General features: G+C 42.0%; 1 protein-coding gene across 3 annotated transcripts; it reads right to left on the reverse strand.

Moving 5' to 3' along the window:
* Positions 1-113: 113 nt before the first annotated feature.
* On the reverse strand, positions 114-13101 carry LOC141768550 (sodium/glucose cotransporter 4-like). Of its 3 annotated transcripts, XM_074636949.1 has the most exons (8): positions 12962-13101; positions 11281-11439; positions 9811-9891; positions 9456-9661; positions 8224-8359; positions 7846-7953; positions 3783-3933; positions 115-504 (listed from the first exon to the last, which is right to left on the reverse strand). In XM_074636949.1, exons 2-8 carry the CDS (start codon positions 11327-11329, stop codon positions 294-296), a joined length of 942 nt encoding a protein of 313 aa, XP_074493050.1. In that variant the 5' UTR covers positions 11330-11439; positions 12962-13101; the 3' UTR covers positions 115-293. The 3 variants fall into 3 exon arrangements, with proteins under 3 accessions (XP_074493051.1, XP_074493050.1, XP_074493052.1); XM_074636950.1 differs by lacking the exon at positions 9811-9891 and having other exon boundaries at positions 114-504; XM_074636951.1 differs by lacking the exon at positions 12962-13101 and having other exon boundaries at positions 116-504; positions 9842-9891; positions 11281-11370.
* Between the last annotated feature and the right edge of the window lie 1632 nt (positions 13102-14733).

Raw genomic sequence — 14733 nt, forward strand, 5'->3', positions numbered from 1 at the left:
GGGGGAATTACAGGATTTTATGATACCCCCTTTGACAACAGTGTTGTCAGCAATGGCAGAGTGGCGCTGTCCTCCTCCACCTACCTATCCTCTCCCACTACTAAAACAGACACCGACACATATTATAGGCTCTTTTTAAATCTTGAAGCTAGGCTTCTGGTTCAACCAATCGGGGTGGAAGAACACCAAAATTGGAGGGAAAATACACATCTTCCCCTTTAAAGGTCTCCCTCCACCCTGAACCCAGCTTCCCCCCTTCTCCCTCTGAGGAAGCACCGGCTGGGTGCGAAACGTCAGGGATTCCTGACCCCGTCGGATTTACACACCCCTTTTTTATTCTGAAAAAATTGGTCCCAGGACCACGGTACAGGCCAGAACACCCACGGAGAATCGACAAGTCGAATCTTCCGGTGGGACCACAGTTTGGGCACAGGGTTGGAGGGTCTGAACACCGACGGGGTCGGGATAGGGGGAGAGCTGGCAGGTCGCCAGCTAGCCACACACCTAGAAATAGGCAAGAGCACATTAAACACACACAACCACACAGGTTACACAGATACACCCCCAGACACTCACCTTCACCCCCCAGACAGGCTTTGGATTCACAAACCCGACAAACTGCTAAGGCACACTTTAAACTCATCCAAGCCATTCACCACCGAGGAATCATTAGACTACACTGTAAAACCTTTTCCTGTAAAATTATAGTAACTTACTGGCGAAACTGCTATCAAACCCAAAATAGAAGTATGAACCTGAAAATGAGCACGATATGGGACCTTTAAAAAAACAGCACTGAAGTGAAAAGGGCATTAATTCATCTTTGTCCCTGTCTCTTAGAGGTGTCCAGTGTCAAAATCTAGTTTCAATACCTTTATTAGGCTAGATTTTTAGTTTTATATTAGGGGCTAATAGCACAGCTGACATGTGCCTCCTCAAATATATAACTACATGTTGTTGGGGCTACAGCAGCTATGGAGATACCAAGTGGAGACCACAAGAACTAGAAGTGGCTGCTTGTGTTTTCTCCTACAGGTTTCTGATGCAGGTAGATCATGTTGACAGTGACGACAAAGTTAAGGAAGTTGAAGAAACGTTGAACTCCTTTTCAGTAGCAAGCATTTAACGAAACCTTCTGATCATATGTCTCAATTAGGGGTGTAACGATTCACCAACTACAACGTTGTATCGATTTATATTCCTACGATCCAAGTACATCGATAGGTACTCGGCAAGTTGTCCTTCAAGGGAGACGTATATCGATATAAAATCGATTTGAAACGCAAAAATCTATGGTATCGATACTAAGGATTTTCACCTTGTATTTAAGGACGACAAACGTTCTATGAAAGTGTTTTTTAGCACTTTTATTAGTAAAGAAATGTTAAACGTTACTCCAGTTCACTCTCCAGACACAGTTGATGATGATATATTAATATATATTATTAGGATTTTACTACAGAAACAAGTCTTGCTTTTCTTTTTGTGTGAAACAGAAACTGGTGGAATCTACCTTTTTACCTGTTATTGACTATGGAGATGTGTTGTATACGAATGCTTCTGCTCATTGTCTTCACATGCTGGATAGCGTGTATCACGGGGCACTGAGATTCATTACAAACTGTCATTCTTTGACTCACCATGGTGTACTCTACTCTAAAGTGAACCGGTCATCCTTATGTGCTCGTCGCCTCAGTCATTGGTATGCGTTTATCTACAAAAGCATTCTGGGTATAATTCCTTCTTACTTGTCTTCTCTTTTAAAAAGGAAAACTGGAAGTCATAATCTTCGTTCTATGGACATTTTGCAATTGGTTGTTCCCAAAGTACGAACTGAATGGGAAAGAAAGCTTTTGAGGTTTTCGGCACCTAACGCTTGGAATAATTTACAATCTGATCTTTCAACTTCAAAACGTAGTTACCTTGACTGAGTTTAAAGCTCTGGTGAAATGCAAGTTTTATAATGTTGTTAATTTATGTGTTGTCTGTTACTTTTACTATAACTGTGTTGCTGCTATCTTGGCCTGGTCTCCCTTGTAAAAGAGATCTTTGATCTCAAAGGGACTAACCTAATAAATAAAATAAATAATGCTGTGATATCATAGACTCAGGTAGACATTACTCCTCTATATCTTTACATAGACTAATAGTTGATGATGATTTATTAACGCTCTGAATTTCTGAATGTATGAAAGTAAAACCTACCTGCTCGTTGGCACGTGGCCAGAAGATAGCCATGAGGAAAACGGCGGTGATGGGCGGAGCTAGAAAGCTGGTGACTGACTGGACGTAATCAAACAGCTGTCTACTGTTGGCTGTTTGGATGACTGGAATCCACAACAGACTAACACACACCAAGACCAGGATGAACACCCTGAAAATACACAAAATATTATAATCTATCAGCTTTGGGTGAGGTCAAACAGAGTCTTAAAGGTCCCATATCATGCTCATTTTCAGTTTCATACTTGTATTTTGTGTTTCTACTAAAACATGTTTACATGCTGTAATGTTAAAAAAACACTTTATTTTCCTCATACTGTCTGTCTGAATATGCCTGTATTTATCCTCTGTCTGAAACGCTCCGGTTTAGCTCATTCTGACGGAATTGCGTTGCTAGGCAACAGTCTGGGTCCATGTTTACTTCCTGTTAGCTGATGTCATTTACATACACTGCACACATTAAGATTGTTTACATTTAAAACCATGTAATGGTCTAAATATTGTATATTTGTGACATCACAGATGGACAGAAATCCTAACGGTTTGTTTCAACCTTTAAGTCTTTACAGTTGGAAGGATTCCTGGATCAGATAGGAAAATAGATTTACTGTTCTGTGTAGCTAAGGAACCATCTGGCGTTTCAGGTTACCTATCCCGGGTCTAATGTCCATGACATTATCACTACTATCCATTTTGCCGTCAGTGTTGCTGTTGCATGGTCACCATCATCACCGTTAGAGATGAACTGCGCCTCGCCTGGAAAGTAGACGACATCAGGCAGCAGGGGGCGGGGACAAAAAGCTGCAGTCAAGTCGGACAGTTTCCAGCAGCCTTCAATGAATTTACAGGAAGTCACAGAAGAAGTGACTTCCTGTTAGATCCGATCTGTAGGCCACTTGTAGTTTTCAGACCACGTTGGGATTTATTTATATTTGTTTGTAAATCTATATGGAAATGTGCGTGTATCTGGCATTGGATTCTATCCTTTATTATTTTTATGTCCGCCTTGTAAAGCACATAATGAGCACTCGTTTTGATAAGTGTTATATATAAATAACCTTCATTATTATAATAATCATTATTATCAATCACACAAGATGTGTTTGTTAACAGATGAAACCTTCATTGCACAACACGAGACTAATATCCTACAACTAGTGTTAAATATTACAATGACACAGAAGGTTAGGACTTTCTACAACACGTGGTGTTTGCTGTCAGAACTAAGAGCCAATCAGCTCTTTGATCAGGCGTTTCCCATAATGCCCTGGGTCTTGCAGTTTGTGGAGAGCAGCTGCGTTGCCTGGCTCTAAAATCTGCGACCGCCTCGATCTCGTGAGGTTATCGTTGCCCACGTATGCGTGACGTCGGAGCGAGTCGGCATCAAGTCGGACACAAATCCAACCGGCGTGCATTGCGCGGCGATCGCCGGTGATCGATTCTGCGCAGGCCTGGCTCATCTCCAACGAGCCTATTATTATTATCATTGCTTTACCTACATCATTTTGAATCAAGGGGGTGTTTTCTCTATATGTATCAGATAGTCTCGACACCACTACCTTCCGACTATCATGAGTTCCCTCTCCGAGGCGTCAGGTCTGGCTCTGTGGTAGAGGTCCAGTGTAAACAGAGTGGAGCTGCTGTTAAAGATGGAGGTCAGCGATGACATCAGAGCAGCTAACATCACCGCTAGCATCAGACCACGAAGACCTGCACGTCAAAAAGATGGCGCAGTCACGGAGAAATATCAGGTTTACATTCAACTATAAAACTCTATTATTTGATCATTAATCATTTTACACAGGGAAAAAAAACAACATAATAATAATATTGCAGAAGCAAATAAAAGCACAGCTGATTTCACTAAAAATGTATTTTAACATGTATACATGGTATATCTGAGGGGGTTTTCCTAATAAAGAATCTCCAATAATAAGAGTTCTTTCTCTTGTTTTGTTCTCAAGATGTTCTCCTTTCATAAAATGTCCTGTTTTCAAGATGTGTCTATGGAAATTTGAGACGTATACCACAGCACTTTACAGTGCTTTACATGCTGTACTATACTATACTATTTTATATAAATTTATGAATATTAAGTACCGTATGATCTTTAGTTTCTACTAATATGTCCTGACAACAGCGATAGGCACGGAGGATTAATCGACAGAGCACACCTGAGTGCAAGGTGCAAGATTAGAAGGTATAATAAGTAAAATACGGAGAAAGTAAGGCATGTATGTGTGTGCAGGTGTATGTGCACGTGTGTGTGCATGTGTGTGTGTTTGGGTGACATCACAGCAGTGGTGACATCATCAGTGCATCGTGACATCATCACTGCATCGTGACATCACCAGATGGAACACTGTGATGAATTAAAGGAGTGGTGACATCAGTTGTGACATCTTAAAGGAGCGGTGACATCGTAAAGGAGTGACATTCAGGAGAGAGTCCCAGAATCACACAACTGTAGTTGAATCTGAAGACTCGATCAGACGAAACACATCGACTGAGAGAAGCAGTTTCAAGTCTCAAGAGAAAGGTATGAATTTTATGAATTTTATGAATGCATTGCTTTAGATTAAACCTCCCAACAGTATATGAAGCAGTTCAAATTAGCCCCAACATTTAAATGCAGCTTACATGTTAGTTAATAATAATTAGGGCTGCAACTAACGATTATTTTCACTCATCAGACTATCTACTGAGAGAAGCAGTGAATTTCTCTCCAAAAACCACAAAGCATCGACAAGAATTGACCGTAAATCAGCATCATGGTATCATCAAGAACTTCCCAGCCAGAATCCATCATGCCCGAGTTCAACGTCCGTCGCGCTGTTTCCAAGCTGCTCAACTCCTTCTTTAAGGGGATGACGGCGGATCAGTGGGGATTTTTGAAATCCGGCAGCCCCGACGACGCCACTATGACCATGATGGGAGAGTTGCTGTTGGACATGACAGCGGCCTTGACAAAAGCTTTCCTGAAATCTCTCGGGAGCACAACCCTGGCGTCTGAGGACGACGTCCAAATCAATCTGGGCGACACAATCTCTCAGAGTTTTGCCGAAGCTCTGGGTGTCGACGTCTCGGTTCAGTGTCCGAGCTCCAAAAACTTGACAACATTGATCTCTGCAGAGGTTTCGGAGAGCGTCCGAAGTGCCCTCTCCAGCCCCGAGGGCATAGTTCAGCGCCTCACTCCTCCCAGCAGACTCCACAGCATGATTCTGCACGCCTGCAAAATGTGCCAGACATTCATTGGCAAGATGAAGTCGGTGTTCTCGCCTCGACAGCGCAAGCAGAGGACCATCTACGAAGAATCAGATGTGGAACTGGAACCTTCAGACGCCAAAGACCGCCATGCGACGACGCCTTCGTCTGACGTCGTGATTTCGATGAAAGACATCGCTATTGTCCAAATCATCATCAAGACGCAGTTGAACGTCATCACCGAACCTCTCTTGGTTGACGTGCCAGACTCCGAGTACGCGCTGTTGCAGTCTCAAAGCGCTCGGGAGATTGAAGACGTCGCGGAAGAAATTGCTCGGAGTATCGCCGAAGAGGCTGTAAGACAGACTCCTTCGGAGCAGAAGAGCAAACGCTCCAAGAAAAACATCAGAAGCAAAATTAAGATGCTTTTGGCAAAGTGCTTTGCCAAATCTTGCATCCATCGCATCGTGGCACAGATGAGGAAAAAATTCCACCGAAGCTCCAAAGTTCACAGTCGGGAGTCGGCAAAGTCTCTCACGAAGAAGATTAACGATCTGATGAAAAAAACAGAGAACCGCGATCTTCTGGGACTCGGCACTCCGCTCCTAAACATTCCCCCCGGTCGAGTCTTGGAGTTCACAAAGGTCTTAAGTGATCTCCTCTACACACACATCCTACACGGACCAGAGATCATCCCCGAGCCGGTGATACGTGCCAACATGCGCGCCGAATTGCAGCGGAAGGTGCTCGGTTTCCTGTCTCTGGCTAGATGGTGGCAGATCTGTCAGTCCGGCGGCCTCGCCAACAATATGAGACACGCCATACTGGGCACTAAGCCGAGGGCCAGGAAACCTTTGGCAATCACTGCCCCGCCTCCCCCGGTTTTTCGTGATGACTGTGAACGTCGAGCGCGGAATGTACAAAACAAAAACTGTGTCGAGGTGATCTTGGAGAGGCTGGTCACGCGGATCTTCAAGAAGGCAAAAGTGACCTGGACCCTTTCAAACGTCCATGACATCATCCAGCGCCTTTTTGAACAAACGTGGGCCGAAGTCGAGGGTCTCGATTTCGATTCCAGCCCAGAAACATGGGAAAACCTCGAAAAGACCATTTACCGGGACCTAATTAAGACGTGGGGCAATGCGACGTGGGTGCTGGTGTCCTTGAAAGGGGGTAAACCGGCACTCGGAGACCGTATCGCCTCCGCCGTCAAAGGTCACCTGATGGCACCACCGAGACAGAGGTCCTGCATGTGCAGGTTCTTCTCCTCAATGTTCACCGCCGTGACGAGGCGTTAAGGTGGTTTATGGGGTTTTCTCCGGGGGCTCCGGTTTATCCCACATATATATATTTTATATATATATAAAAAATGTCTTCAATGTGTCATTCATCTTGAAGGAAAAATTGACTTTTTCCTTCTGAATGAATGCGAGGGCTTGAGCTCTCAGTGCCACCTCAGTAGTCAGTGTTGTCTACTGTTGTGGAACGCACGGGTTCGATCTGGGTGATCCAGTTCTCCCACAATCAGTGCATAATAATGAACATCTAATTAAATCAAATAAATAATAATATTAATAAATAATATGAATTAATTTCTGCTCATGTCTCTCATCATTTGCTGCAAATATTCAACTCAGACTGAAGTTCTGCTGATTCAGTGAATTTGTATAAAGTACAAAAATAAAGTACAAAGAAAAGTGTGTTTTGCACACTCTCTTCCATCATATGCACTGATCTTAATTATTGCATATTTGAATGAGTTTACCTGCCTGATTGTAAACATGTAGAGAATTATTGTAAAGGAGAATCAGGCTTCTTGTGTGTTTTAGCCCACACAGTCTGTAAATAGCTATTAATATTCAAAACCACGCCTATTCCTGACCGATCAGAACTGTTGTAATTAAAGATCATTAAACCTTATTTATTATGTTTAGATATTTATTTACTGACACCTTCACTGTAAGGTGTATCAAGACATATCACAACGATGGTGTATTGTTTTACTAGAAACATAAATGCATGGGGGGTTAAGTGTAAGGATAACTCATACATTAGTTCATTCAATAAGCCTATAAATGTGAGGGACACCACGGCTGCCCACATTCTGCAGACAGGTTCAGGTGAGTTTACCAGGTCAACAAGTGACTGTGAGAGAGCTGGACAGCATCTCGCTCACTCAAGGTGGAAAGAACACACACAGTGACGGTGTAAAGGTGGACAAAACAATCTAATACAGGAAGTGATTACGCTGATGTTGTGCTTTTATTATATTGTGCTTTTATTTTATAATGCATTGAGGGCCCAAACGAGACCTTAGTGTGTGTGTGCACGTGTGTGTATGTAGTATGTGTGTGTGTAGTGTGCACGTGTGCGTGTGCATATTTGTGTTTGTAGTGTGTGTGTGTGTGTGTGACTCACCCGCAGGCATCAGCTCCACCACTAGTTTAGGGTAGGCGATGTTGGAGCAACCGACTGAAGCTCCACACACACTCTGACACACTGCTGGATCCACACAGCCCACCTCATCTACAACAACACACACACAGAGAATAACAGATATTTAGAGTTAGTTAGTTACACATCTTTGTCCAGCTTCTACGATGCATCACCGTCTCTCAAAGCCAAATGTGTGAGTTAGAAAACTGTGTTGAATTTCATTCATTCAATTCCATGAATTTGACGACGGATGTAAATATATTTAATTAGATAAATGAAAATATTTTGGCTGGTTTATTGAGGTCAAATCAAAAATGATGAATGAACTCGAACATAAAGAGGAGAGGCAGATAGACTGACCTGGGAACAGTGATCGGCTGATCATGCCTGGCATGACGACAAAGAACATGGGCAGCAGTTTGAGGTAGCTTCCCAACACGCTGCCTCCTTTGGCATGAGACAAAGACTTGGCTGACAGAGACCTCTGGACTATAATCTGCACACACAAACACACGCATATTACTCTCTCTATACTTGAGGACCCTCGTTGAACATAATACATCAAGTCAAATTTATTACGATAGCACATTTAAACCAACATGAGCTGACCAAAGTGGCACGCCCAAGAAAAATTTGCCAAAATGCTCTGCCAATGGTAAACAGTGTATTCTCATAAGGCTACCAGGAAGCCTGCAATGACTGCCCTTCACCGTCAGGCCTGTTGGCGCTGGTGTCGACAACACAGACAATGGAACCTGAACATGTGGGGGAATGTCATGTTCAGTGATGAGTCCAGGTTCTGTCTGCCAGAGTTGGATGGCAGGGTCAAAGTATGGAGACGACGCGGAGAACGCTATGCTGATTGTTGCACCGATGGAGTAACAGCTTTTGGTGGGGGCAGTGTCATGGTGTTGGGGGCGGGGGCGGCATCTCCCTCACTGGCAAAACAAGGCTTGTCATCATTGAAGGCCATCTCAATGCAGTGAGATATCGGGATGAGATTCTGCAGCCAGTGGCGATCCCATATCCCCACAATCTGAGACCTAACTTCATCCTCCAAGATGACAACGCTCGCCCCCAGAGCCAGGGTTATCACAGACTACCTCCACAATGTGGGAGTAGAGAGAATGGAACGGCCTGCCAAGAGTCCACACCTCAACCCAATTCAACACTTGTGGGATCAGCTTGGGCGTGCTGTACGTGTTAGAGTGACCAACACAACCACGCTGGCTGACCTGCAACCAATTCTTGTTGAGGAATGGAACGCCATCCCACAGCAACGTGTGACCAGGTTGGTGACCAGCATGAGGAGGAGGTGCCAGGCTGTTGTGGCTGCGTATGGATCTTCCACCTCTACTGAGGCTCCTGACGGTGTATTAAATGAATAAAGTGTAAAATAGCCAATATGTCTTGTTTGTTCCTTGTTACTGATACAGAGTTCAATCATCGTAGGTCATATAGAGGCATCAGTATTAAAGTGAGACTGTTTCATAACCAGTTAAAACACACACACATCAAAGCACATACACACATTTAAAATGACTGATGATCCGATCAAAGATTCTATGGACTACTAGTGTCGGTGAAGCTACCTGATCCGTGCACCAGACCCACGTAGACAGTACGTTGAGCCCAAACAGCAGACCTGGCCAGGGTAAGTCCCCCGACACGGGGTCTCTGAGCATGTGGAAGGCGTCACTACGAGGCAGGTGGCAGGTGGTGTTGGCGACCGTCACCGAGGGAACAGCTGACATATAACCATCAACAAGGCCGTTGTACCAGCCAACTTTGGAGAATGCTGGAATATGTACAAACACAAACACACAAACACACACACACACACAGACACACACTTTACTTTACTTTAGAACTAGAACACTATGGGCACAATACATGCCCATAGATATATATATAGATACAGTATATATGGGCACATGTGTGTCCTACCTATGAACATTAGAGAAAAGGCTCCCCCCACCATGATCACAGTCTGGAGCACATCAGTGTAGATCACTGCTGCCAAACCACCTACAGAGACACACACACACATAAAAAAATAAATAAAATAAATATGCTCAGATCATAACATGGCAAACTCATACCCAACAGGCAACAACAGCTGTCAGTGTGTCAGTGTGCTGACTTGACTATGACTTGCCCCAAACTGCATGTGATGATCATAAAGTGGGCATGTCTGTAAAGGGGAGACTCGTGGGTACCCATAGAACCCATTTACATTCACATATCTTGAGGTCAAGGGACCCCTTTAGAAAATGGCCATGCCAGTTTTTCCTCGCCAAAATATAGCGTAAATTTGGAGCGTTATTTAACCTTCTTCCCGACAAGCTAGTGTGACACGGTTGGTACCGATGGATACCTCAGTTTTTCTAGTTTCATATGATGTCAGTATCTTCACTCTAGCTTTTAAACTGAGGCCGCTACAACCTAAAAATTGCAAGTTACGTTGAAGAAATTAGTGGCATCAAAACAAATTTGCGTTATTATTGCGTTAACTTTGACAACCTTAATAAAACATACGTTGTGTCAGAGTATTAGGACAATTCTTTTTTTTACTCTCTATGGAGAGTTTGTTTAGTAAGACCTCATGGTCCCATGGGGGACACTGGAAGGGGAGGGACTTCGCCTCTGTTGTTCACTACTTCCCAAACACATGCATCTTCGCTAAAAACCTTTACATTTTAGCAATGATCACACTGTAAAACTTTTTCCTGTAAAATTACAGTAACTTACAGGAGAAACTGCTGCCAGTATTTTATTTTAAAATTTACAGTATCTCTACTGTATCAAAGAATACAGCAGCTTACTGTAATCAAAGCATACAGTAATTTGCTGTAATAATTCAAAAATAACAGTAAAATACTGGCAGCAGTTTCGCCAGTAAGGTTACTGTACAATTTACAGTATCTGTACTGTATCGGAGATTGAGATTTGACAGAAACTAACATCCAAATAAAACATTCAAATACTCAAGCCCTTACAAATAAAAATAGTGTGATGAGTTGTGAGTGAGTAAGAGACACAGTGTGTGTGTGTGTGTTTGTGTGTGTGTGTATCTGAGTGAGTGACAGGCTGAAAACATTTGTACTTTTAAAAGAAACTTTTCTGTTTCAAAATGAAATAGCTTCCCTCGTTAGACTAGACAGAACCATGCTGTTGAACATTACTGTGTGCTGGCTCAATATGGTCAATGTTAAACGTAGAAATAATGACAGGTTGGACATTGTAAACAAAATTAAATAAAAAATACAAAAATAGCCCTTACAAATAAAAATAACATTGTGAATGAGTGAGACACAGACATAAAGGGATTGTCAGTAATTGAGTGAGATATGGAGGGTTTGTGTGTGTGCATTTTAACTCTACAGACAGAGTCAGGAATGTGATTGTTAAACTCACACAAAGTCCCACTCGAAATCCATGAGCTCCCGCAGGAGGGTGCATACATGAGGATTCAGGGATGTCACTTTCTTATGGACCATTTTCCCGCTCTTCTTGCGGGTCACCTTTCCCTGTCGTGCCTTTGTCCCTCTCTCTGGGTTGATCTCGACACAGCTTCTACAAGGCACAGCAAGGTAAAACAAAAAGACACAAATGTGAATCAAACCACCTCTTACCTAATATTAGACCGCTAAATATTGTAGTATAAATAATACCTGATTTATTATAAGTCCCCAAATCGTTCTTTTTCATGCTTTATGTTTGTAATATATATATATATATATATATATATTTGTAATTTGTAATGCATATTAGAGTAGATACACGTGGACAAGGTGAAATATTTCTTGCTAATATAGTTTACTTGCCTGATGTTTTATGAGTGTCACACCTTTGGAATATGCATATAACATTGAGTGTTTTTGGTAACTTGATGACTCTTTGATAATTATGTACATACAGTACTAGGGCTGGGCGATATGACGATATATATCGTCAAACGATATAAGAAATGTCTATGTTTAGATTTTTTTTTCTATATTGTTTCTATTGTGATGTCAAAAAACGAGTGGCTGAACTGTTTTACTACAATATTTATGTCATTTGTACGACTCTTTACGTCCCTAGCATGTGGGTGAAGTTTGTCTTCAGGGCTTTCTGCCTGAAAATATTCTAAGTTTTAGGCAACAAACAAACTTGGTTAGTAGTAGTTTGGGTTAAAATAAACCCTTTCTGGCAGAAAGCCCTGTAGGCAAACTTCTCCCATGAGCGAGCCGGGCGGAGTTGTAGCGAACAGCTGTTTTACTTTGAGAGGGCACAACATGCAGAAACTCTCTCAGACTCAGCCCAACCAAAACAAGAAGAGCTCGTTAGAACGTCAGACACAGACCCGAAAACAATCTTCTGCAAAGTATGCCACCAGCAAAGTTTGAGTGCAGGCTATCTGTTGTCCGTAAAGTTCTGTATAAAATGATCAAATACTCAGTACATTTCATTTGTCAAGTATTTAATTCACACAGGAGTATACGAAAATAGACTTTACCATGTGCTTATTTCATATGGACTTTTTATTTATTGAATTACCAGAACATTTGCTATATTGTGATATATATCTTTATCGAGATATGAAATGACCTTTATCAGGGTAGAAGATTTTGTCCATATCGCCCAGCCCTAATAAGTGCATGTCTTTATTACATTTGCAGTGTTTCGCCATGTGCCGTTTTCAGTGCTGCAGTACATGCTATTTGTCCACTAGAGGGCTCTGTTGACCACAGAATTGCTCAATCTGGCTAAACCAGCAATTGAGTTTAAGTGTATTTCTACTGATTGTAACATTGATAAAACAAATTTATTTCATATATATACCAGAATACCTACATTTAACTTAACCAGTCTATTGTATTTAATTATTCAAGACTAATAACAATGGGTTATTAATTTATATATGAAATGATATTATCGAAGGTTTCTTGTATATATTTTAGAACCACACATACACACCCAAACGTCCAAGTGATCATTTAAGTTTATTTTGGAATGAACTCTCCATACCATACTCTCTGATCGTATGTCTATCACACATAGATAGTAAGGCCCAAACATCTGACACAAATGACTATATGGAATTCAAACTTACCTCTGTATGAATTCAAGTGTGCAGGCAGCGTGATCCTGATATTGGAGGTTGAAGTTGTAGTAGGATGTGAAGACAACAGCAAGCCCCAACGCAAACAATGCCTCTTCACACACGACCTGACCCTCGATGCTTACCATCCAGCGCTGGTCGGAAATCATTGGACCTGAAACACAATGCAAAAAGCTTTAGGCTGAATGCCAAATTGACCATTTGACGAATTATCAAGTGGCCACTTACCGCTTTATTGTTTTTGTATGGTATTGGCATTTCCAACTGATATTTGAAAACCTTTCTAAAAAAATGTAAGCCTCCGCTAGATATCAGGAATTCTTGATGCAGGATGTGAGATGCTACTCATCTACTGCACTGCTCTTTGATGTATCCAGGTAGCCATTTACATACTTGGGACACCATCGCGTGGTTGTGTCGGTTGCAGCGAAGGAGAAATCAAGTAAAAAAGTTAATACAAATAAAATAAAATCTACAAAGGGAGGGAGAATAGCAAACAAACTATTTACACATTTATAAGCTATAGGAATCTAAACCCTAATCCAGACAGAGAGTGAGAGAAAAGCTCAAACGAACTATTTACATATCAGAGAAGAATCAGAGAAATTATTATTCCGTAGCTTACTGTGTATGTATTATAGTCAACTATTTATTAACCATCTAAATCTATGTATTTATTTATCCATTTCTGTATGCACAACTGTTTATGAATCAGTATCTATTTATAAGAATGTAAAGGTGTGTGTATTATATACAATATAGAAGACATAACCATAGAAACTCACTACAACTGAACTCCAACTCCAGCGGCAAGCAGCGTCTTCCTGCCTGCCCCACACCTTCTGACTGCCTGCTGACAGGCTCAATAGAAGTACTCTGCATATGTGCACTAGTACAGTGTAAGTAGAAACGTGGTGCTTAGTGCTTACCTAGAGCGATCAACCGAGGGCTATCAGGAAGGGTGAGGGATGTCTTCACAGTCGCCGCTGTGTCTGACACCTATATAGGAGACAAAAAAGGCATTGCATTTCTAAGTTAATGTTAATACAATTAAACAATGCTTTAACTATAGTTGTCATCAATTTTCCTTTTAAAGAAATTATTTTAAAAATCACACTGAGCTCCACTCATTGCATTTCAATAATTTCAATGTCTTAATCAGTTATACTCACACCTGCCTGCAAGATGAGGGCATCTCTCCTCTCTTGGAAGTGTGCCATCAGTAGATCAAGAATGTAGGGGAACGTGATACTGTTTTCTTGGGAGAAGACCTTCTTCACTTCATCATTACTGGGTTTTGCCTTGAAGTATTCTGAGATGATTCTGCCCTGGTCTTCAGGATATGCCTCCATTATTCTCAGGATCTGAATGTCTATGAGCAGTTCAAAGTGTCCACACATGCTCCTTGGCAGAAACAAGTAGGGCCACTGACTTTAAATGGCCTGAAGAGGGGCGGCTGGCGTGGCATTGATCGATTTGCGTTGCAGATAATACGTTTTGCACCCATAGCTGTCTGACGGTTCCGGGCTGTGATAGCCCCTGTGGCATCCTTTGATGGTCTATGTCAAGCAAGGGTGTTGTTCCTGTTCAAGTGCTCTACACGTACTTTAAGCTGGCTCAAAGTGATTCATAACCTCTACCAATCATTGTCTTGCCATCGTCCATGGTATCGGCAAAGGATTGTGGGTATTCTCTTATCACATTTCTGGTGATGATGAGGCATTGTGGCCTAGTAGGGTTAGCTCCGTGCTTTCTCATTTCAT

This window comes from Sebastes fasciatus, chromosome 5 (assembly GCF_043250625.1).
Source record: "Sebastes fasciatus isolate fSebFas1 chromosome 5, fSebFas1.pri, whole genome shotgun sequence".
NCBI classification, from domain to species: Eukaryota; Metazoa; Chordata; class Actinopteri; order Perciformes; family Sebastidae; genus Sebastes; species Sebastes fasciatus.